The following is a 25,078-nucleotide window of genomic DNA, read 5'->3' as shown; positions in this document are numbered from 1 at the left end:
GAGGACTCCCAAGTTGCGAACCCTGTCTGAGGGGTGTAAAATTTGGCCCCCCAGCCTGAGCGATGGAACACTAACCAAATTTTTGGGAGGGAAACACAACAGCCACTCGGTCTTTTCTGGGTTGAGTACAAGCTTGTTAGCCCTCATCCAGTCCCTAACAGCTTCAAGTCCCTGGTTCATCACGTCCACCGCTTCATTGAGTTGGCACGGGGCGGACAGATACAGCTGCGTATCGTCCGCATATTGGTGGTATCTTATCCCGTGCCTCCGAATGATCTCGCCCAGCGGTTTCATGTAGATGTTAAATAGTACGGGGGACAGGACCGACCCCTGCGGCACCCCATATGTTAGGGGCCTCATGGTCGATCTCTGTCCCCCGACCAACACCGACTGCGACCTGTCCGAGAGGTAGGAGGAGAACCACTGCAAAACAGTGCCTCCCACCCCCCGCAGTCGTCGCAGAAGGATACCATGGTCGATGGTATCGAAAGCCGCCGAGAGGTCAAGGAGAACCAAGATGGAGGCGTGGCCTCCATCCCTGGCTCTCCAGAGATCATCGGTCAATGCGACCAAAGCGGTTTCTGTGCTGTAACCAGGTCTGAAGCCGGACTGGAAGGGGTCCAGGTAGTCGGCTTCCTCCAAGGACCGCTGGAGCTGGTAGGCCACCACCTTCTCAACAACCTTCCCAATAAAGGGGAGGTTGGAGACTGGACGGTAGTTGTTAAGTACGGCTGGATCCAAAGATGGTTTTTTCAGGAGGGGTCTCACCACCGCCGTTTTAAGTGCGGCGGGGAAGTGCCCTTCCCGAAGCAAGGCGGTAATAACCGCTTGGATCCAGCCCCGTGTCACCTCCCTGCTGTTAGCAACCAGCCAGGAGGGACACGGGTCCAGTACACAGGTGGAGGCACTCACAGCCCTCATGGCCTTGTCCACGTCCCCGGGGGTAACATCCTGAAACTCAACCCAGCGATGGTCTACCAAATCGTCCTCTCGTGTCTCGGCTGGCTCTGCAAAGGTGGAGTCCAAATCCGACCGAAACTGAGCAACTTTGTCCGCCAAGAACTGGGCATAGTCTTCAGCCCTACCCTGCAAGGGGTCCCCCGTATCCCTCTTATTTAAGAGGGAACGGGTTATCCTAAACAGGGCGGCTGGACGGGACTCGGCGGACGCAACCAAGGTGGCAATATAAGATCTCTTTGCTGCCCTAAGTGCCCTGATGTAATCCTTGGTGCAGGTTGTTAAGAGTGCTCGGTTCGATTCGGATTTATCAGACCTCCACAGGTGCTCTAGGCGTCTCCTCCGGCGCTTCCTCTCCCGGAGCTCCTTGGTGAACCAAGGAGGCCTCCGGGATCCACCGCCTCGGAGGGGCCGTAGTGGCGCAATCCGGTCGAGGGTCTCCGATGCTGCCGAATGCCAGGCAGCAACCAGAGTCTCTACCGGACTGTGGGCGAGAGTATCAGGAATAACCCCAAGCTCCGTCTGGAACCTCAAAGGGTCCATAAGTCGCCTGGGGCGGAACCACTTGGTCGGTTCCTCCTCCCTACAGTGGGGGTTTGGTCTTCGGAAGTCAAGCCTCAGTAGGCAGTGGTCTGACCACGACAGGGGTATGATCTCATTACCCCTCAGACCAAGGTCACAAGTCCACTGCTCCGAGAGGAATACGAGGTCGAGCGTGTGACCCGCAGAGTGAGTTGGGCCCCGAATTATCTGGGTCAAGCCCATGGCTGTCATGGAAGCCATGAACTCCTGCGCCCCATCAGAGTGTTCACCGAGCGTAGGCAAATTGAAATCCCCCAGGACCATAAGCCTGGGGAACTCAATTGCCAGCTCGGCTACCGACTCGAGGAGCGAGGGGAGGGCTGCTGCAACGCCGTTGGGAGGCAGGTACATTAGCAGCAGGCCCACTTGACCCTTGAGGTCCAGCTTCACCAGTAGGGACTCACACCCGACAAGCTCCGGAGCAGGGATCCTACGAGGTACTAAAGACTCCCGAATAACAATAGCCACACCCCCACCCCTTCCCTGAGCTCTCGGCTGATGAAGCACCTGAAATCCTTCTGGGCACATCTCTACGAGGGGGACTCCTCCCTCCGGGCCCAGCCAGGTTTCAGTAATACATGCCAGGTCTGCCCCCTCGTCTAAAATTAAGTCCCGGACGAGGGGAGCCTTGTGAACAACAGACCTGGCATTTAGCGACAACAGCCGGAGACCAGGGTCCTGATTACTCGCGCCATCTGGCCTCGGAGTGGGACTCATAGGGCCGGAAGGAGGGATCTCTGTGACGTAGCGAACCCTCCTTCCCCGGTAATGGCCAGCCCTAAAGTCCCCGCCATATCTGCCCCTCCCCGTTACAACCGTAATGCTCCGGCCCACTCCCGTGTCCGTGGTCCCCCCGACGACACCTATAGCTCCCGCATTCCCTGACAGGCCCTCCGAATCAGACACACTCATTCATTCACTCAGACAGTCCCCACATGATAATTAAGAACACATAAATACAGCAATATAGGGTAATAAAAAGTGGGAGCATTCACTCAATCACATGCAATCTCATACACTCATCATACCATTTAAAATTAAAAATTTAAAAATTAAAAATTGCGCGATGTGCAAAGAACGCATGAGGCTTATGTAAAGGTCTTAATAGTCTTAACCTTCTCTTCTGTAAGTCTGATGAGAGTTCTGGTGAGAGTTCAATGAGTTCAATGAGGGGGTGCAGTCCAGAGAGGCCAAGAGTCCTGGTATTGTGGTTAGATAAGGGCTTGTTGTTTAAAGGTCCAGCTGGAGAAAATAATGATGGCAACAGTTGGGGCTGAAAAAGCCAGTCCAAATGCCCCACGAATATAGTTGAGGAGAGACAGATAGTCAAAGCCCAGAATAACAAGAGACCAATGTTGCTTGAAAAGCCAGCAGAAGATGGTGTACAGGGGGTATCTTGTATTCCCCCTCTCCTATAAGCCTGGGAGGGACCAAAAGTCCGGGGGGGCTGAGGGGTGGCAGGAGGCCCCCCTGTTCGCTGTAAATACCCCCACTCGTCCAGCCCAGAATAACGAAAGGCCAGCGTTGATGGAAAAGGCAGCATCGGTGGAGAAGGCAGCGTTGGAAGAAAAGGCAGCATTAATAAAAAATAGCAGTGTTGATGGCTATATTGATGGAGGAGCAGTGTTGGTAGAAGAGATAGCGTTGGTGGAAAGAGCAGCGTTGCTGGAAAAGGTAGCATTGATGGAAGAACTGAGCCAGATGCGAAAGGGGAGGGGCATCCAGAAAAGGCTACGGCCACGGTGCACCCAGCCAGCCGCCCGATTTGCCTGATCCGAATAGAAGCCCTGATCGATCTCTCCCTTTCTAAAAAGTGGCAATAATTGGCTAACACAGTCACTGAAGGCTCACGCAGCTGTAAAAGGAGGCTTGAAAAACCTCGCGACCACTGAAACCACCGCAAAACGCTCTCAAACGCCTCCGTCGTCACTATGGAGCCGCCGTTTTCGCTGCTGAGATCGCCAAGCCACGCTAGAGATTTTGGAGTCCTAGGCTGGTGGAAATCATCGGCTCCCCTCGGTTTTTGGTCCACACACGTCCCCTGAATGTCAGTTATCCTGGAGGACCACAATAAGAGCAGTAAGAAGCCGGTTCCAAAGGTTCCCAGTGCTTTTTCGCCAGATCGTACTAAGGCGAAAAAGCCTGGCCGCCATTCCGTTCCTTCGCACATGCGCAATTGGATCCAGCCCCGTGTCACCTCCCTGCTGTTAGCAACCAGCCAGGAGGGACACGGGTCCAGTACACAGGTGGAGGCACTCACAGCGTTTTGCGGTGGTTTCAGTGGTCGCGAGGTTTTTCAAGCCTCCTTTTACAGCTGCGTAAAGCCTTCTACATACATTTGTTTTCATGATCTAAACAATCAGGAAAAAGGAATATTAATGTTTTTTTACAATATTTTATATTTATAAACTAGCTTATGTGTATAATGTTTTAGTTTTTTAAATTACTGAATGCATATTTTATGTTACACTTAAATTTTAGAAATGTCTCAATTTTTATCCCATGTGTTGTGTTATTTCTTAAACACCAATTTGCTATTTACACAAGGCCAAATAAAATTTGGTCAAATCATTCAGGTATATAAGATACCATATTTTTTGGAGTATAAGACACACCTTTTTTCCTCAAAAAAGAGGCTGGAAATCTGGGTGCTTCTTATACACTGAATACAGCATTTTTTGCCTCCTGAAGCCCCGCCCCCTTCACCAAAATGGCTGTGCATACCCCTATGGAGGCTTTCAGAGAGCTCTTGGGGGCTGGTGAGGGCAGAAATGAGCAAAAAACGGACCATTTTTTGCCCCGCCAGCCCCCAGCAGCACTCTATAAGTCTCCATAAGGCTGTGCATGCAATTTTTTTGACAAAAACCATGCCCGCTTTTGCAAAAAATTGGCCTTTTTTGCTCATTTTTGGCTCCCCCAACTCCCCCAGGAACATTCTGCAAGCCACCCCAAGGCTATTCATGCCTTTTATTTGAAAAAAAATGGGTGCGTTTTCACAAAAAATGGAGCATTTTTGGGAGGTTTGCAGAGTGCAAAAACTATTTTTCCCCTTTTGGAAAGCACTTTAACTGATTGATGAGAATTACATTGATCAAGTGCTGTGCCAGCAGAAACACCTACCTACCTACCTACCTACCTACCTACCTACTTACCTTCTCTCTCTCTCTCTCCCTCTCCCTACCAACCTACCTTCACCCTCTCTCTCCTCCTACCTACCCCACTGTATTTCTCTATCTCTCTATCCATCTACCTACCTATTTTTTTTTTAAATCTGCCTCTTGGTGTGTCTTATACTCCGGTGCATCTTATACTCCGAAAAATACGGTAGTTGTTTTGAACAGAATGAAGTCTACTCATATTATCATAACAATATCATACTAAAAAAACAATGTTTTCTATTTGCTGGATATTCTAAAGATATTCTCGAGAATGAAAGAATTGGCTATTCTAATATTTTTAAAGCATTTTTCCTGAAATTGAGCAGTACAGTAAAAAAATAGAATCTGGATAAAAACTAGACACCCACATAATAAAGCAAAGTTTTTAGAAGCTCAGATATCTCCAAAATGGCATGTCTAGGATTGCTGAAAGAGAATTATATGTTTGTAAAGGGAAATGAGCAGTTCTAAAGAAGAGAACCAATTATATTCCTTTAAATAAAGAAATCTGAGGGAAAACAAAAGCAAAACCAGCAATGATATTCCTTAGTTGACCTGGTTAAATAGTCCAACAGATACAACTGTACCTTTTGGAACACTGGCTCACATACATCATAGGAATTTTAAAATATTTTCAGCAGTACCAAACCAACACATCATTTATCATCTAACTGCATTGACACTTTACGGGATTAAAGTCTTGGTCGGTTTAAAAAAAGTTAAAAAATAATTCAAATAAACAGCAGTTGAAGGAAACAATAATTATGAACAAATATTAAAACCATGGCATTTATTCAAGTCTATATTCAAGTCTGTATCAAGGCTGACCTTTGTAACTATGTGCAATATCTCCATAATGTGGTTCTTCAGATGGTATGAACCCTTTCCCTTCAGGACACAGCTCAATAAACTCAGCTAGCCGGAAGATAAAATCAAAAATCCATTTAGAATATTTGTGCATTACAGACTGAAATCAATAGCAACATTTCTATAACAGGAATGTGTTAATGGATTTTTAAATATCACGCTTCAGATTTTAAGTTTTTAAATGGTACAAATATATGGGATTATTGAGAACTCAGTTCTTTTCCTTTTAGTATCCATGGCTTGTAAGATTTAAGTGCATAGTTTGCCATCAGTACGTACAACTTAAGATTCCATGAGCATGACAGATTTTCAAGATGCAAATTTGGAATCTTTATATTAATTTGTATAGTAGTACATGTGTAACTTTATTTTAGCTTATTATTGGAATTGTAATTAATCTAAATTTAAGTTTGGTTGCAGAGCTCAGCTTCTTTTCTTTAGCAGATTTCTATTACCCAAACTAATTTACAACCATTTATTGACTGATTTATATAGTTGCCCATCTCATTTGCATGTGACTTTTGGGCAGAATACACAACTAAAACAAATACTAAACAATCAGTATAATGTATCCATTAAAATGAATTAGAAACAATTAAAAGCTATAATAACAAAAGGATAGGGAAGAATGCAATCAAACTTATGCTAGTAATTTAAGGGGTTCCATACTTCCATGGGATTCCCAAGGTCCTATGGCAAAATCAAAATTTGAGGGTCTTCCGGAAGGCCAGCAGGGTTGGGGGGAATGATATTGCAAAGAGCTGGTACCAACTTCATATTGGGGGAAATGATAGCACTGGTACCACGGCAGAAAAGGCTCTTCTCTTGGGTTCTGCCAAATAAAGCTCCTTGTCTGAAGGATTGAAAGGGATGGGACAGCTGGATTTAACTAGGGTGAGGTGAACCCTCAAATAAGATGCCATGATTGTAGGGCTTTAAAGGTCTTCACCAGCACCTTAAATTGGAACTGGAAGCAAATTGTTAAAACAATGTGCTGTTGTTGGGATACATATAAATGCCAGTGCTGTTGCATTTTACACTAGCTGAAACTCCAGATACTCTTTAAGGGCAGCCCCATGTTATAATAGTCCATTTAGGGAGTAGCTACAATGTGAGTAACTGAGAATAGGGCCTCCTGATCCAGGAAAAGGTACAACCGGCATACAACACAAGCTGCACAATTCAAAGAAAATGCAAAGGCTGAGATAATCTTTCTTTTAGAAAGCAAAAATGAGTTGAACACTGCCAATTTTTCAGTATGTGATAGACTTCAGTTGGTAAGGGAGGGGGGAAGTAATAAAAATTAAGCCTGAAAAATCTTTTTTGGCCCTAAAAGCAAGTTTCCTAGCCAAATACTCACACAAATACAAGTAATCTGTAAAGCAAGTTTGTTGCAACAATTCTATGGAATTGGAGTTGGAAAACTGGCAACATTTTTAATATATTTTTTGAGAATTACTTGCAGTGCAATCACATTCATTCCTCCATCCCCAACAAGTTATATACAGGAGTAAATCAGAAACCTTTTTCTTATTATTTGTTGCAAAACAACATTAGATTTCTTTTTAAAGGAAATACAGCAATCTTTTAATAAAATAATAAACAACCCGGAGTTATGAAAAGAACTAAGGACTTGCAATCTGTTATGGGCACTTTTGTTCTGAGGCAGAATTTTTATACATTTAACTACTATTAGGCAAACAAAATCCCTATCTTAGGTAGCACAAGGAAAATTTAAAACATATAGTCTTTACAGCCATGTGTGAGAGAGACAGATGTATTCTAAAAAACTATTACTATTTAAAACATTAACTTTCTTTTAATTTTATATGACTGAATGATTCCAATGTAGATATCTTTCATGCAAGTAAAGCTTTCAGTTGACAGAAAAGCTCAAATATTCCAGCTTGCATCTCTCCCCCATCTCCCTAATATTAACCTCAATGATCCAAGTTGTTTAGGAAAATATGATTGCTAAGAGCAAGAACTTTTTAGTTACGTAACCACTGAGCCTCCCCATAACGTTATGCACAATAATTGCCACTGAATGGAAAAGGGTAACTCACCACTTCCAAGCACGGGACATGGGAATATTTCACAGTTGTCACCCCAGCCAGCACCCAAAGTACAACAGCATTCTTGCTTTGTAACATTGGATGTTAAGACATTGTCACAAAAATTTGCGTCATTTAGATTGTAGTAACATTCCTTCTTTTCAATTGTTTCTTTGGTTCTGTCTGGAATCTCTAGGAAAAGCAAACAGTAAAAGATACATTCAATATGTAGTTGATAACTGCAGAGAAGTTATCAACTAAAAAATAAATACAGTGCTTAAACAAAAACCATCTAAAACAATTCACAATATCTATAACCTGATATTAAGCTGATGATGTGGGTCAATGTAAATATAATATCAGGCTCTTTATTGGTTATGTTTCAGAGATTAGAATCAGACAATGAAATTACAGACTCAACCACCAATCTTTCCTCTGTTCAGGAACCCTTTTAAAATAAGATTTGCTCATTTATTTTATCTCCTGACTTAAACATCTTGAAAGAGGTAGCTGTAGTTGAGACTGGTTCCTTAGTACAGAGGAATGCCTGTAGCAGTGGTGAAATTCAATTTTGTTTACTACCGGTTCTGTGGCCGTGGCTTGGTGGGCATGAGGTTGCTTGGTGGGCATGAGGTTGCTTGGTGGGCATGGCAGGGAAAGGATACTGCAAAATCTCAATTCTCATCCCACTCTGGGGCCAGCCAGAGGTGACATTTGCTGCTTCTCTGAACTACTCAAAATTTCCGCTACCAGTTCTCCAAACTACTCACAATTTCCGCTACCGGTTTTCCACAACCTGTCAGTAACTGCTGGATTTCACCCCTGGTCTGTAGAGATTCTCAGTCATCCAAGTCATAGTTGTCTCAAAGGTGCTTTTCCAAAAAGCAAACGGACTTGAGGAAGAACACTCTTACATTTTGTTTCTCATCTAAGAAGCTTCTTGGATGAGAAGTGAAATGTCTTCTTCTTCTTCTACCTCAAGGAAAAAAAACAGTTCCAATTGCCTTTTGAAAAAGCATCTTTTAGTATAGACAGAGGAAGTCACCTTGAAAGAAAGGTTAGTGTTAACCTAGTTCTTAGGTTTCTCCTTCTATTCTGACATAGAGTCTGAGCCAGCAGCAGCTGTGAGCATCCTGCCTCTTCAATGTGCTCTCATACGGCTTCTGTTTGGCTCCAGTAATTCCCCCAAGTTCTGGACATCAATTTCATAAATATCCCTGAGCATGAGCTTGTAAAACTTAATTTCAGTTTCATGCCAATGTGCTTACGTCAACCCAGTTGACAGAGAATCAAATTTAATAGCACGTTAAGACTGCTGAACCAAGGCAAGAGATTATTCTTAAATTCAGACAGAACAGGATGGGGACAGATCCAGAATTATTGGGCTCGCCCTACCAACTGACACTTTCCCCACAGTCCTGCTAGTTTAGATGGACATTAGTTGCTATAAGAACATTGTTTAGTAAAGTTTTTGATCTGCAGATAACCAAATGTGAGCCTCTTTGGTGGAAGTTCAACTCTAGGGAGAGCTGTGTTTGTTGATGCTGTAGCCTATTGTATATCAATAGTGGCTAGGTCCTGTTATGGGGTTAGCAGTTGAGTCCCAAAGGCTGATTGTTCTGGGGGAACTTTCATTCCCCCCCCCCTGGGTGATGTAGAACGGAGACAATTAGGGAGTTTGTGGCAACCATTAACCTGACCCAAGTGATTTAGGGCTGACACAAATCAAGGGTTGCAATATTAGATCTGGTTTTTGTCTTGGAATAGTTGTGACGTGATATGGTAAGAGTGGTGGAATAACTATTAGTTCCTTTCCACAGTAATCATTTGTTTGCTGGCGTTGCTGGATCCTGCAGGGACATAGGACCTATTTTGATTGATCCAGTTTAATGATTTAATGAACCCCGATGTGCTCCATCCATGGATTTTATTTTATTTTTTAGGATCTGAGTGCTGGAAGGGAGGTATGACAAGGCCTTATTTAGATTTTTTCCTACACAGTTTCCCATTGTGTACCTATCTTGCAATATTCCTTAGTATTTCAAGCAGCCCCAGGAGATGCAATGCCAGAAGAGATGCCTACAGTACCACTAATTAAAAATGAATAGCCCGAAAAAGTTCTCTGAGCTGCCCAAAACAATTAGATAATTGTCATATATAAAATAATAATTCAAGTTAGGTAGCTCCATTTCATGTACTGGTTATTATACATTTAGATATGTATGTATTTTCTGCCTTCAGAAGAACATATGTTTCTATTATAAAAAACACATAAATAAAGCAACATGAAGTTTTTAAAATTCAGCACACTTTCTCATCTTGCATTCACACAGCATTCTCATCTTGCTTTTATTCTTTGCAAGATCAATAAATATGCTGCAGACAAACTAATCCAGTCTAAGGTCTCTCTCTTTTCATCAGGCATGTATAGTTTTCAAAAATGTCTGAATTTCATAAAATATATGACATTATGTGTGGCATTATCCACTGTCTAAGAAGAACCAAATTAAGAATGTTACATATCACACGTATGATGTATGATATGTAGCTGGAATAATTTGGTGTTTCCAAGATGAGAGAAGGATCTGTATATCATCCCCAAAGCATACATTATTTTCACTGAACAAAAAGGCACTCAAAAGACCAGGTGAAAGAAACAGGGGAGGAGGAGGAGGAAGAGGAGAGGGCATAACATGACTTTTGCCAGTGAAATCTATCTCTATCACACAAAATAATCACCTACATATATGGACATACATCATGAATATCGAGAAGATTAAAAAAATACACAGCTAGACCAAAATATTAGCCAATGGGACAAATTAAAGAAGTTGGGTTCCCGTGTCAAGCAGAGTACAAATTAACACAGTCTCAAAATTATTATTTTTGCTGCAACAGAATGTGAAACTCATAGTGATTTTTTTTTAACATCCTTTGTAATTCTGTTTCAATTTTTCCTCCATTTAGTGTCCTGATTTTTTAAAATAGTTATTTACACAGCTGGGACTAAAAGTTAGAGAGGCTTTGTGAAAGTTTGGAAACTGAATGAGACAAAACACTTTTATGAAAACAATAGAAATGGACACAGAATAAACCAGTTTTACATATTTATGAGTCTTCTTTGATATTATTAGCATCTACATAGATGTAATGATTTACTTCATGCTGCAAATCTCTGGAGACATTTGAAAGATGTACCAATGTAATCTATTTTACAGAGATGATTATTTTAGGCTTGGTTAGAAGAAAAGTCTTTACGGTGTCCAGAATAAATCTGACTGCAAGACTTTACTTGGGAAGGCGGCATGAAGTGTGGTTCTAAGCAAATAATTCAGTAAAATGAGAAGGCAATTAATATTCACAAAAATAAACCACTGTAGCAAATCATTGGCGTTCAGGGCAACAAAAAGGAATATACTTAGGTATTAAAGCACACACAAAAATTAAAATATTATTGAAGATCATGGAGATTAATTCTAGTAAGTGTTTGGATCGGTTTAAACAAATATTTTTTCTCCATCCAGCTGTAACCTTTGCTCTTTTATTCATGCTTTAATTTGTGTCATAATGAAGAAAATTGACATTATTTTGCTGGACTTCTGAGATATCAGCAGTCTCTGTTATGCTGATCTCTGGAACAGAATTAAGCAGCATTTCCAATTTCCAATATTCTTTTAATTTGGACATCAATTTTTGTATTCCAAGTTTACCTCCATCCTATAATACTGGTATAGCCAAAATAAATCTTTATTCTATAGACAGCCAAGTAAAGAAAAGGGCTGGACATCCAGCTTCCTTATTTCCTAAGACAGTGATGGAGAACCCATCATACGGGTATTAAAGGTGATATGTCATGATGTTTTGAGTGGCACACCAGCAGAGTCAAGTTCATCATTTTCTGATTTTTCACATGTCAAGTACAAAAGGTTCCTATTTACTGTCCTAGGATGACCTTTCCAAAGAACATAGAGGTGTTTTATTTGATATAGAGAACTGGCAGAGTGATCCTACAAAGCACAATTGTGGAGACTCTGTGGCAGAATTGCTCAAGCTATGCTGTTTTGAGTTTTCATTGATGGTCTTCTTCAACTGCTTTCTTAATAGGTTATTAATTTTTTTTTAGGCACAGATATTTTTTGACAGTACAGCTTTAGTTTTAGAATAATTTTATTGAGGCTTGCTAGTATGCAATTTTAACACTATATAGTTAGACAATATCCATAATTTAATCTTACACTTATATTAGCCTATGCAAAAATTTTAACAGATATATTGTAGCATTATTTTTGCTATTGCTATTAGTGATATATTATGTATTTTTAATCTACTTTATTCTGAATTCTGAATTGGATAAAGAACAGTACTGTATGTATTTGTTTTAACAAAAATAATTGGTTCAATGCAATGAAAGCCTCTGCTTTTAGCTTCATAGTCAATACATTAAAAGAGATGATTTTAAGAACCTAATACAGGGACTGCAATAGGTTTTAATTGATTATTTGTTCTTATTTTTATTCTATCATTTTAAACCTGATAATGGTTTGTGTATCAGTTTTTTGAAATGTGTAATCCTGAGATGCTTCAAGAATCCAAGCTAGAAAACATAACAAATCTATGCATAAATGATATTTAAAGAACGGATAAGCATCAGAAACTGGCAGGAAATGTAAATAACTTTTAAAATAACAAATTTTCAAATCATTCACAGCCATTAGTTCATTATTATCATTAATATCTGCATATATGACTGAACAATTTGGCACAATCAGCATGTCAGACTAAAGACATGTTAACCAGGAGATAATTTAGAGTCATTGGGCATTACCTGTTGAGGAGCGGAATTGACAGAGTCCACTCATTGGGTCATATTCCTGATTTTCATTGGAACACAGACATAGGAAGGAGCCTTCCACATTTTCACAGAGAGCTTCGCCACATACCCCACTCAGCATTTCACATTCATTCACATCTGAAAAATAAATTATAATATTAATCCAAACTTTCTTCATTTTGTTCTGCTCTATTAAATTTAACATCGTCGTCATCATCATCATCATCACCCACACCACCAAAATGTTATTATTTCTCTGTGTATCAGTGTTATCAGCTGGGAAACTGAACATATTTATTTTTTTAAAGCATTTGCATTTATTATATAACTAACATAATTATTGTTGTATATTTATTTATTCCAATTTGTCATTAACATTCCCACAACTGGAATTCAGGAATGCACCTTAACTTGCCAAACTGTACGATAATACTAAAAATGTTGCATTTGCTAAGGGTGGATCAAGCAGATGATATTCCAGCAATGACCTCAGAATATTAAAAAAAATAATAATCCCCAAAGACAAATTCTCTGGGTTAAATGGAAGGCGTTCCATACTGCAGAATCAAAATATCATCTCTTTTTGGAGCAAATTTGTAAGGAGATACCTTGCCGTCAGACCAAGGAAGAGAAAAAGCGAAACTGCCTCTCAAGTCTTAAAACAAAAACCTAGAAAACTATTACAATTGTAATAAGTTTCAGTTATCAGTAAAAAGACTTATTAACATGTATCAAGGGCATAAAAGGAAATAAGAAACTTGGGGGGGGGGGAAACTCAGACATCACTAAAGTCCATCCATGTATGCCCAGGGCAGATATAATTCCGCATAAACGTTCTAGTTCTGGAATATGAGGCAAGTTGAATGCCCTCATATTGATTAAGAGAACAGGAATCCATAGTGAGGAATTGTTATTTTTCTTCTGAGCCCTGTCTTACAACATTTTATAACTCTGAGAGGATTTGAAAAAACTGACATAAAACAGAACTGAATCACACAAAAAGTGGTTATATAAATGAAAATGTATATTGCTTAACAATTTTGAGGATTTTCTGGGACTTTGAAATTTAGGTTCAGATCTACAGTAGTCATAACTCATGAGATATCTAACAATGAATGATCTGAAGTTCTGTGGCATCAGGGTGATGTTTTTTCCTCCCACTCTGCTGAACCTGGATATGGAAGCATGACTTTCTAAAGGGACACTCCAAATATAGTTTTCCCTGCATGTTAGACCTCTATGTAAATCTGGATCTCAACCATATATTGGCCATCATGGCCCCGAACTTAGATTAATGAACAAGCAGTTATGAGAGTAGCAGGGCAGAAACTCTTCTTAAAATTATCATTTTACCATTTCCTTTTGGAATACTCTCTTGTTCTGAGATACTTTCAGTCTGCACATATAAGCAGACTACTTTGGTGAATCCAGAATTTGCAACTGATGACTTAAATTGTTCAATGCTTCAACTATTTTCCAAAGAGCTTTGTTTTGCTCTTTTATCACATGGGTCTCTGGGCCTTGAGCCTCTTATCTGGCAGGGCTGCAACAGATAAATTAAAATAGCTAAAGGCACTTTTATCAAAGATAATGAAAGCTGCCCATAACCTTGCTGAGAAGGGAATATTGTTTATTTGCTAAATGATTCATTTATTTAGTTTTGGCCAGGGAGACCCATTCCTTTTCCCATATTAGGAAAGGGAATAGTCAGGGGCTTTAAAAGCTCTACAGGAAAAACAAAGGAGGAAGGTCTTCACCCTCCTCAGCTTTGCCCTTCAACTATTTCCAGTATACAGAATGTTTTTTGAAGGAAAAAAATGCATTTCTAGTGGGTAGGATTTTAATTATTTTTTCTTGTTATCTAACTCATTCTAAATCCCCAAACAAACAGAGGCTGGAGAAACCTTTTTGTTTGCTTTTGTTCTCTTTATCCTTGGGTTTTTGGTCTTGATAAGATTTGTTTCTTGGTGCCCCCTCCCTAACTCTCAAGATTCCTTGTCTATTGGAAGAATGGTAGGAAGATGGAGGAAAGGTAGAAAAAGAACAGAAGGGAAACCTGGAGTAGGGATGCATCAGAGGTGAAACTTGATATTTTCAGTAGGACTTAAGAATGGCGGAACTAGTGTCACACATATGAATTAAGAGGAGTTTCTTCCTTTACTTGGACAATTTCTATTTTATTCTATTTTAGAAGGTTTTCATCTGTTTTCAACTTCAAAATGAAGGGAAAGCGTTTGTGCCACCAATCTTGAGGTATTTCTTATTTCATTGTCATGCTGTGATGTTAGTCCAAAACAATCGTATTCTGGATTTTCCATGTTATTCTCATGTCTCCATACAATGTAGGCCTACTCACTGGCGTCCCAATTTGAACCAATGCCCAGTTTAAGCACATCTTATGTTGACAGCTTTCCAGTCACAAGCTCCCCAGTGACTGTCTTCCCTTATTTCTCCCTATAGTCCTTGTTGCTTTCTTTCAGTTCCTTGATTCAGTGTCATGGTCTTCAGGATCCAGTCTTTCAAGAACTTGTTCTATAATTCTGAAACCAACTCCATCCCACTCTGTGGAAATTTGCTGGCTTTTAAAATGGATTAAAGCAGTGGTGGGTTCCAGATCCCATCGCAATTGGTACACTGTGACGGGGCCGGGCATCCACCTCGGGCATGTCTGCTATGTGTGCGTGCGCACACAATCACCCTGTGACGCCCCAGCTGCTCAGTGGGGTCACGCAAGCGCCGTACGCTGTGTGCATGTGCACTATTGGTCCGTTCCCCTCAAAAAGAGGGAAGGAATGCGGGCGGGTCAGTGAGCTCACGAAACACCATTCTGGTATGGTGGCCGCTGCTCCCAGCTGCCATCGGTACGCCCTTACTGGGCCGTACCACCTGGAACCCACCACTGGATTAAAGGCCTTTTTACTGGAATAAGATTTTTTTGGGTAGAATTTAGTTATTCCATGCTACTTTATATGATAGTTATAGGTTAATACCCAATTTCAGTTACTACAGATGTGTTTATAGGGTACATGGTCTTATACCATGGTATTGTTTTAAATGTATCACTATGTTGATGACTGTGAAATAATTGTATTGTTGTTGAAATTCATATTGGTTTTCTGAATTTTGCTTTCTGATATGTACTCGATGTACTGTATATTGTTATGAATCTTGTTATTATTGTAATTACTCAACAATCATGGTCAGAAGATTGGAAAAAGAGTTTGTTTGGGAAGTTACTCTAATATAATTTTTACCAAGTTTCCATGTGACCCCTGAAGGATAACAGGATTGTCAGGATCAAACTCCAGGCTGTGGTCAAAGTTTCCTGCAATAATGCATTCTATCTACTGTGCCACCATGGCTCCTTTATGCCATTATACTAACCACTCTCTTGGTTTGTCACCTTTTCAATTTAAAAAAACCTTAAAAAATTAAATTATGTCAATAATATTAACCAGATTTACGAAGAGCCTGATATTTTCACAAAAAGATTCTAAAAAAGTAAGATAATAAAGATAATAAGATATTAAAAAGTCATTGATAAATTTATTTCTCCACATAACAAAAATAAAAAGAAACTTAACATTTCCATGAAAATTGATTTGTCAAGGAAAATGATTAAAATGTAACATCTTACCCACACAGCCCTGCCCATCCTGTAGATATTGATATCCCTGATAACAAAGACAGCGATAGGAGCCAGGGGAATTTTCACAGATACCATGGTCACCGCATATAGTGCTGTTTGCACATTCATCAATATCTGAAAATAGCAAATTATAGTTGTTGTTAGTAGTAGTAGTACTTCTGCCTTTACTCTAAGAGCAAGTTAGCCTCTTCCTAACAATAGCCCTGTGAGATTGAGTTGGACTGAAAGATAATGATATTGGTATTGTTTAGGGTTTAATTTTGTAAGCTACCCAGAGCCACATATGTGAAATGGGTGGCTGTAAAAATTGAATGATTAAATGAATGAAAGAACGAATAAATGAATGAATGGCTCAAAGTCAGCCCAATTTTTCTGTTTGAAAGAAGTTGAAAGTGAATATTCCTAATCCATGCTATAACCTTAACTATCATATTACAATGACTTTCTTAACATTATATCCATTTATATTAGTGAACATAATATTGAGGCAAATTGTACAGAAAAAAAGACATTTAGAAATAAATATCTGCTTATGTTGGGAATAAACTGTTGCAATGCTATCTTTCTATGGTCAAATATGAACCACATATTCTTCTGTAGTTTTCTGGATTTGTCCTGACCATTTACTCCTTAATATTGTTGGAAAGAAGATCGTATTAACCTGCTCAATAGGAAGCGAGGGCAATCTCATTCTTTTCTTCCTCTTGGGCCTCACCTAGTAAAACATAGCTGCCGTAGCTTATCTAAAAGCCGTAGCTTACTCTTATACACAATTTGGCTAGATTTGATTCTTGAGTGTACGGAAGTCAAAGACTTCATCTTGCTCCATATTTTTGTGTCATGGATATTTGGTAGTTCACTTGGTGCCCTTAGGCATCTCGTACACATTTATGTAATGGTTCTCTCTTGCCTGGGAACCACTAGTTGACACCTTGCTAAATTCATTATGCTGCTGTTAACTTATCCAAATCATTATCCTACGTTGGACAGTGAAATATAAAGATATATTTGGTTATCTTTGTAGATCATGGTATTCTATGAGAGTCTTTGTAGAGAAAGAATGAAAACTAATGATCGAATGTAATAATCAAAGCTCTGCCAAACCCATCTCACCTTCACATGTTCGGCCATCTCTAGAAACCATAAAACCCTGTTCACAAATGCAGCGGAAGGAACCCTCAGTATTTAAACATTTTCCATGGGATGAACAGAGGTTGGATCCTGCACATTCATTGATATCTGGAGGGAACACAAAAACAGAGATCAAAGAAATTTATATTAATATGAGCCCTGTACTTCTAAAATGATCATCAATATTTAATATAGTACCACCATTTCTGAAATACTGAGATATGGGAAACTCACAGACAGAAAATCTTTGTTAACAGATAATAAAAATTCCATCTGAGGTGGGTTGCTCCTGGTTCAGCCTGGATCGGGCGAACAGTAATGACGGCGGCGGGAGGCTCTGCCCACCCACTCGGACGCTTCTGCGCATACACAGAAGTGTCACGCGCGAGCACGTGCACAAGGACGAGTGAATTGGTAGCGCCCGGATTTGCAACTCACCTCTGAATTCCATGATTGATAACTGTGTCCTACTAATTAACTAGCCTCCAAGAGTGAAATGAGATTCCTCTCCTTCCCACTAACTTACTGAACTAATGTTTAATCTGTTTCTGAGAGTCATATGCTGGTATTGAAATAAGCTTCTTGGATAACAAGCAAAACGTCCTCAAAAGAAAAAACAAGGAAGTCCAGTTGCCTCCTAAAAAAGCACATCAAGGTAGTGCTTGACAAACACTACAATGACAAGAGTAGTCATATCTTTCACTCTTTAAACAAATGATCATACAATAATTTTAACCATACAAAATTACATTTCTTAGCTTTTTAAAAAAGACTAGAAATCCTTGAGTGATACTGTACCTTGACAGCCTCTAGAAGGCATTAACTGGAAGCCCTCTGGACAGGTACACTCATAAGACCCTTTGGTATTAATGCAAGTACCCCCACGACAAACATTCTTGTCTTCCTGGCATTCATTAATATCTGAAAGAAATCCAATTTCAGACAGACTGTTTTAGACGATACTTATTTTAGCAACATCTCTCTATAGAAAGATCAGACACACAAGAATGCTTGAGTGAATCACGTAAAAAGTATATTTTGGGGTACTATAAAGCCAACAAAATATTGACCTATCCTTCAAATATTACTAAAATGTACTAAATTTCAAGCACTGGAAGCCAACAATTGGTGCTAATAATTTTCTAATAATTTGGGCAACACTGGAATACACATGTATATCATTGATGGCTGAATGAACAGTATTAGGATATAAAAAGCAATTTGCTGATAGACTTTGTATGGATATATATAGGAGTCATTTATACAAAACACAGTAAATTAAATAAAGCATGATATTGGTATAAGTATATTTTATACATAAAATATTTGTATTATATAATTATATATAGAACTGCAAATGTTTATTGTTTTAACAACATATTATACATCTATATCTTGTTTTTTGTTGCATTTTCACTTTTTAAAAACATGTTTCAGTTTATTTCAGTTTATTACATTTATATGCTGCCCTTTTCCCCCGAAGGGGACTCAGGGCGGCTCACAACTCAACCAGGGAAGGGGAATACAGACAAAAAAAAATGTGCTAGTTTTTTTGATGATGTACTTTATGTTTTGTTTCTTTTACTGTTTTCTTTTTCTGATATTATTTTAAAGGCAATAAAAATTTAAAAATGTGCTCATTTAAATTATATAAAGTACAAAAAACGCTTAAAACAATATTTTTAAAATAAACTGAGAAAATCTTGTATCATATTTATAGAAGTTATAGCAAAATAAAATAATAATTTTATGTATGGCTCATTATATTACTTGATAATGAAGCTGAAATATGAGGGTGCTAGTATGATTTATCAAAGCTAAAGCTACTGGAGAGAAAATAGATGCTTTGGCCAGAAACCACTTACAATTTTAGATGAAACAATTATGAAAGAACAGATTTAACATATATGTAAATAAGGATCATGTTCATAAATCCAGATACTAAATATATTACAATGATAGTGATCCCATGTAATCCTACAGTTGTTTTACTTAACTTGTCTTATAATTAGAAATGAAGGGGAAACAAATGGTATTTCATTTGTTAAGAGTTACAATAATATGAACATGCTATAAGAACGCCAGCAACATTTTAAAAACTATGACTTACATGTAGCTTTCCTCCCCCCACCAAAGTATTTTAAAAATTGATTCAGATTGTTTGGAAACCATAGTTCGTAGACAACCAAGTTTAAATAAGAATATAATAGGGGGAAAGACTCAGACAAATTCAAGTCTCTTTTTATTCAGGGCAAATCTATCTATCTATCTATAAAATCACTTGCCAGCAGAAAAAAAAATTAAACAGAGCCCATATGTAACATATCCGACAGATGGAATGTCAACAAGGGAAGATAATTGTATTTATACAGAAAAGAAAACTTTTGAATGTCTATGTTCCACACAGCTGTTAAATGCTATAACCATTTCTCTTCTTATATAAATCTAAGTCATATAAAAATTCAGATTTCATGAATCGCAAAAGCATTTATGTATTTTTTTTTCAGCACTTGATCACTGGCTAACAATGCTACATTTAAACCAGACACAATTTTCTAAGAATATTTGTTTTGATTATAACATTTGGTAATTCACAAAATAGCATTTGGCTGAACTGTTCACGCAAACATGGTAAAAATGAAAGTTATGATATACCTTCACAATAGTCTCTTGCAGGTGACAACTGATAGCCTTGCTCACAAATACACCTGTAAGAGCCAGCTACATTTCTGCATTGCCCATTTATGCAGAGCTGCTGCTGCTCCTGATGTTGACATTCATCTACATCTGCAAAGGATCAATAAACATTTAGGTAGTTATTTAAAATCTGCTCCCCACATCTAACTATTTAAGAGTTTTAAAATATGTTCATATAGTTATATTTTCAGAGTATTAAGAATTGAATCAAAACACATTACATTTATTAGTAATTTCAATATGGCTGTTTGATAGAGTAAGTTGTCTTTCCTGTATTAATTACCCATGTTGTAATATTGGCAGTTTGAAAACAGGAAAAATTGGATAGATGGATCTGGATACACAACTTTACTATTATTTTTAATGAAATGGACTCCAATCATATTCAGCTGTTGCTCACTCATGAGTTCACAATAACTTTTTCCTTTCTCATACTTTAAAAACTGTCAGGCATGCCAACGGTTGCATTTCAGCAGGAATAGTCATTTAAAAGCCACATGAAAAGTAGAAAAAACATATGTGGCTACAGGATGGTGCTGCTGACACACCAAGCAAAATAACTAGTTGCAGATTCATTCCACAAACAAAATGGCTGGCACTCACTCCGAGCTGAAACATAAGGGGGTAGAATCTATGGAGATAAGCAAAGTAATGTACTGTGGTGTCACTTGGGTTTTTTAAAACCGTGAATCTCAAATGGATGAGGTGCTTTGCAATTCCAGCTTTTCCACTTGTGGACTGGATGCCTGCCGTACCTGGCTAGAGAGGGACTTCAAATTAGACCATAACTTTTGGGGGAAGGTAGTGGAGCTGCAGTTGCAGAAGACCTAGGAGGATATAGATTACCTAGACTCATGGCGGTTCACGTTTGAACCTGGGCATTGGACAGAAACTGAATTGGCTGCTCTCACAGATGGACATGGATAGGACTTGGATGCAGACAATAAGACATTTCTTGCCTACCTAAATCTTTCATCAGATTTCAGTACTGTAGATTACAGTATCCTTCTAGATTACTAAAAAGACATGGAAATTGAAGGCACAATGTTATGATACCTGTAGTTCCACTCCAACCTAAGCAGGCAGGTCCCTACAGTGATTGTGGGATGGAAAAAATCATGGGCCCTTTGTTATGGAAGGTCTTAGAATTAAATTTTTTCCTCTATTTTGTCTAAAAATTACATGAAACTACCAAAGAATTAGGCTTCGGTTGAGGTACGATTAATATGCAGATATTACTCAGTTATACTTCTCCACCCTCGACTTGAGAGAGACAGTGGAAATCATGATGTATCATTTGGAGGCTATCCAAATTTGAATGGGGAAAATGAAGCTTCACTTAAACAGGATGGAGTGGCTGCTGAGTGAGGAGCTAACTCTAAGTCAGTGCCATTTTTGACTCTTGATAGGGCTGCATTCCCCTAGAAAGGACAGGGGAAACTGTAGCCATGAGGGCTTTTGCCTACCCGGAGCCTTATTTGGAACAAGAAGCAATGATGATGCTCATACTTTGTCATTTCTAGATTATTGTAATTTGCTCTACATGAAGTTGCCTTTGAAACTACCCGGAAATTCCAGCTAGTCCAGAACATGGAACTGCCATGTTATATCTCTACATGCAGTTCAAGGTGCTGGGCTCTACCTACAGAGCTCGGTGTGGCTCAAAATCTGAATATCATAGAATTTCCTAATAGTTTCTGTCTATCCTATTCAATAAATTGTGGGTGCCTGCTAAGGATCAGCTCCTACCAGGAGACAGTGGCTATTTTCTGTAGTAGTTCATTTTCTTTATAATATCTTGCCACCAGAAACAAGGATGACCATGCTTAATAGCTTTCTTGCCATTAAATAAATCACATAAGTATTAGTCATGTCTTTACCTTCACACTGGTCTCCTGCTGGAGAAAGTTGATAACCTTGGCTACAAAGGCATCTGAAAGATCCCTCAAGATTTTCACACTGGCCATTTGTGCAAAGACTGCTATACTGACATTCATTTACATCTGTGAATACATAAGATAAATTTTAAACATTGCATTGTTTACTTAACACGATGCAAACATTTTCCATAGAATCTGTTAATAAATTGTTATCGACTTCTTTCAATGAAACCTTTAGTCAAATTTCCTTTTATACTCATCCTTTTGCTTCCCTAGTAGGGATGGATGAATCTATTAAATCTCATTTATCTGACACTTGCTTTTATTTGTTATTTTTAAAGAAATCACAAGAGAATCAAAGAATTAAAAAATATTTGTGTTAGCTCACTCCTGGCATGTACAAGGATCCAAAACTAGGGCATCATTGATAGATGGGCATCCAGTTCTGCTTCAGTGTATGTAGTGAAAGGAATATATTATGTCACTGGTAATTAGTTTTATTCTCAGACTTTTTTCATTGTTTTCTTAATATTCAACTGCAATTTGCCTTCCAGTAATTTATATCTGTTATTTTAAGTCTATCTAGGGATAATAGAGAACAGTTCTTGGACTTCTGTGTCAGTCTTTCATATTCTTTCTTTTGAAGAATGCTATTTACTCCCTTAAATATCTCTTCTCAAGGCTGCAGTTCCTTTAGTCTCTTCTTATACCTTTCTAATTTCTTTCACCGTTCTAATTCTCCAATTATCCTTGTTCCCTCCTCTGAATCTAAGAGATATATGTACTATGATATATACCTTTCTCCAAGCAGATGCATCTGTGTTTGCAAATTTCCTTCTGTACAAATATTTTTGTAATTTCCTCTAATATAATACAATTGTATACATTATTTTATCTACATATACTAGATTGTTTCCATAATTGTTTTTTAAGCTGGCAAAGAGGATCATAAAATTTGGAGAAATGAATGTTTAAACTTATTCTGAAAAATTCAATATTTATTTGTTATTATTTAAAATATGAAATTGGATAAATTAATATTCAAATTCAGAGTAAACAAATTTCTCTTCTTAATCCTAACTCTAATTGTCACTTCCAATCCCTCTGGAAACTTATCAAGTAAACACTGAGGATAAATTAATTTATACTAGAACAATGAATTACAATATCCAGTCACTTTAGAGAGGCAAGTCTGTAAACTGTAAAGCTGTGTACTAGAAACGTTGTCTTTAAATATATATCTTCTACATTTTAAAAATGAAGTACAAATACTAAAAAATGAATGCAAACTCAACTGGTGCAAATTATTTGGAGGGGCATTTCATCCAGCATGAAGAAAGATTGCAGGATTTGGATTTGGCTAGTCCAGAGAAAAGAAGGACTAGGGGGAACATGATAGAAGTATTCTAGTATTTGAGAGGTTGCCACAAAGAGGAGGGGATCAACTTATTTTCCAAAGCACCAGAGGGAGGACAAAAAACAATGGATGGAAACTAATCAAGGAGAGAAGCAGCCTGGAATTAAGGAGAAACTTCCCAACAGTGAGGACAATTAACCAGTGGAACAACTTGCCTTCATCAGTGGAGGTTTTTAAGTCACAGGTGTGAAATGGTATAGGGTCTCCTGCTTGAGCATGGGTTGGACTAGAAGACCTTGAAGGTCCCTTCCAGCTCTATCCTATTCTGATTCTGATACTTTATGCTCCTCTCCGATTTCTTCTTCAACCAGTGGTTAGCTTTGCCTGACTGGTAATTCTGCTCGAAATGTACTCTATGCTCTGATGGCACAGGAAGGGCCTTGATAGCATGATCATGAATCTTCAAGAGGATGTAACAACACAGACTTTTGAGGGTTCAGAGTTCACTAGGTGCTCTGGCCATTTGGAAATGGTTCACACCACACTATTAATGTTACTCATTAAGTAAGATTTGTTTTGTAGTGGAGAACCATAAGAAAAGCAAGTTTGGTGGGTCCCCAACCCCACCCCAAATGTCCTTGATATTTGTATTTTATCAAAGCAACTTTTATTTTGCTTTTAGAAGAATGGAAAAGTAAGTTTTTATAATGGACGAAAGTATATCTATAGGTGAAGTTCAGAAAGGCTGTAAAAGGATGTCTGCTTAAGATCACAGAAAATGCTGAATAAGCCCCTCAGGGTTTGCCAACAAGTACTAGCACAATGAAAGACTGTACCAAGGAATGCTTGTCTGCTCTGGTTGTCATTTTCAAATGTTCCTTTCTGCTTTGAAAGCAGACATCACAGGATAAGATGCCAAAAGCCAGAGTCAGTGCCAACGTAATAAAATTATCTTTCCCTGCTGCCAGACACTAAAAGCCATGCAGTCGGATTCTAGACAATACCGGAAAATATAATTTCTTTTAGCTGGATTTTCTTTTCAGAAAACGATTTCTCATATGTTCTAGCTAATGTATTCAAAGATATACATTCTAAAGAAAATAAAGGATAGCTTTTAAAAAAAATAAGGCACACATTTTCTTCGACTTATACAAAAAAATAGGAGTAGAGTGTTAAACCTGTGCCGAGCTGACTACATTGATAAGTAATAAGCTTCCATGCTCAATTCAAGGTGCTGGTTTAAAATATAAAACCTTACATGGCTTGGCACTCAAGAATTAATCCCATATAAAGTCTAGAGGTAGGAACTAGAAGGAATATTTTGCCCTTTCAAGTATAGCGAGGACCCTCTTCTTGCTTGCATTTCGCAAAGCGGTGAAAATATCAGCACATCTGGGTTGATAATGGGTTATGAGATCTTATTTTTCTATTCAATAAACTGCCTTGAATCATGAAAAATCTAACAATGTTTGAGATAGACAGATAATGCAGTTTATGTAACCAGACTGAAGGAGCTAGGCCAAGCTCCTTGAAATATTATTGTTCTTTCACTGTAATATATGAGCCTATGATAGAGGTATGGAAAACTTGAAGTGAAATGGCCGTGGAAAGGAGTCGAAGGGTAAAATATATTTCCTTGGTAAACAAGGAATTACATTCTGGCTTCAGTTTATTATTAATGACGCCAAAGAAAGATGTTTTTAGACACACAGGGCCAATGTCAAAAGCATCAACCATGGGTTTCTGCCTCCACTCCTGGATAAACAGTAGCATGACAAGCAAATGACTTGGTGAAAGTGCACATCAGATGAAACTAAGCAGGATCAGGGAAATTTCGAATGCAAAAATGCCACGACATTTATTTTGTTATGTCTTGATGTCTGGTTATTATGAAAGACGAGAAAGAGAAACAGGC

At 38.7% G+C, this 25,078-nt stretch overlaps 1 protein-coding gene across 3 annotated transcripts in view; it reads right to left on the bottom strand.

Annotated features, from left to right (window-relative positions):
- Window positions 1-25,078, bottom strand: part of LTBP1 (latent transforming growth factor beta binding protein 1) — a 216,204-nt gene that overhangs the window by 26,342 nt on the left and 164,784 nt on the right. For all 3 annotated transcript variants that reach the window (XM_032216849.1, XM_032216847.1, XM_032216848.1), the window contains 8 exons: window positions 21,807-21,929; window positions 19,885-20,016; window positions 18,028-18,150; window positions 17,212-17,337; window positions 16,087-16,212; window positions 12,444-12,587; window positions 7,631-7,810; window positions 5,526-5,612 (listed from right to left, as the gene is read on the bottom strand). In XM_032216849.1, the coding sequence (XP_032072740.1) occupies window positions 5,526-5,612; window positions 7,631-7,810; window positions 12,444-12,587; window positions 16,087-16,212; window positions 17,212-17,337; window positions 18,028-18,150; window positions 19,885-20,016; window positions 21,807-21,929 (1,041 nt within the window). The remainder of the gene's footprint in view (window positions 1-5,525; window positions 5,613-7,630; window positions 7,811-12,443; window positions 12,588-16,086; window positions 16,213-17,211; window positions 17,338-18,027; window positions 18,151-19,884; window positions 20,017-21,806; window positions 21,930-25,078) is intronic.

This window comes from Thamnophis elegans, chromosome 4 (assembly GCF_009769535.1).
Source record: "Thamnophis elegans isolate rThaEle1 chromosome 4, rThaEle1.pri, whole genome shotgun sequence".
Taxonomy (NCBI): domain Eukaryota; kingdom Metazoa; phylum Chordata; class Lepidosauria; order Squamata; family Colubridae; genus Thamnophis; species Thamnophis elegans.
This window is presented reverse-complemented; position numbering and strand designations above follow the sequence as displayed.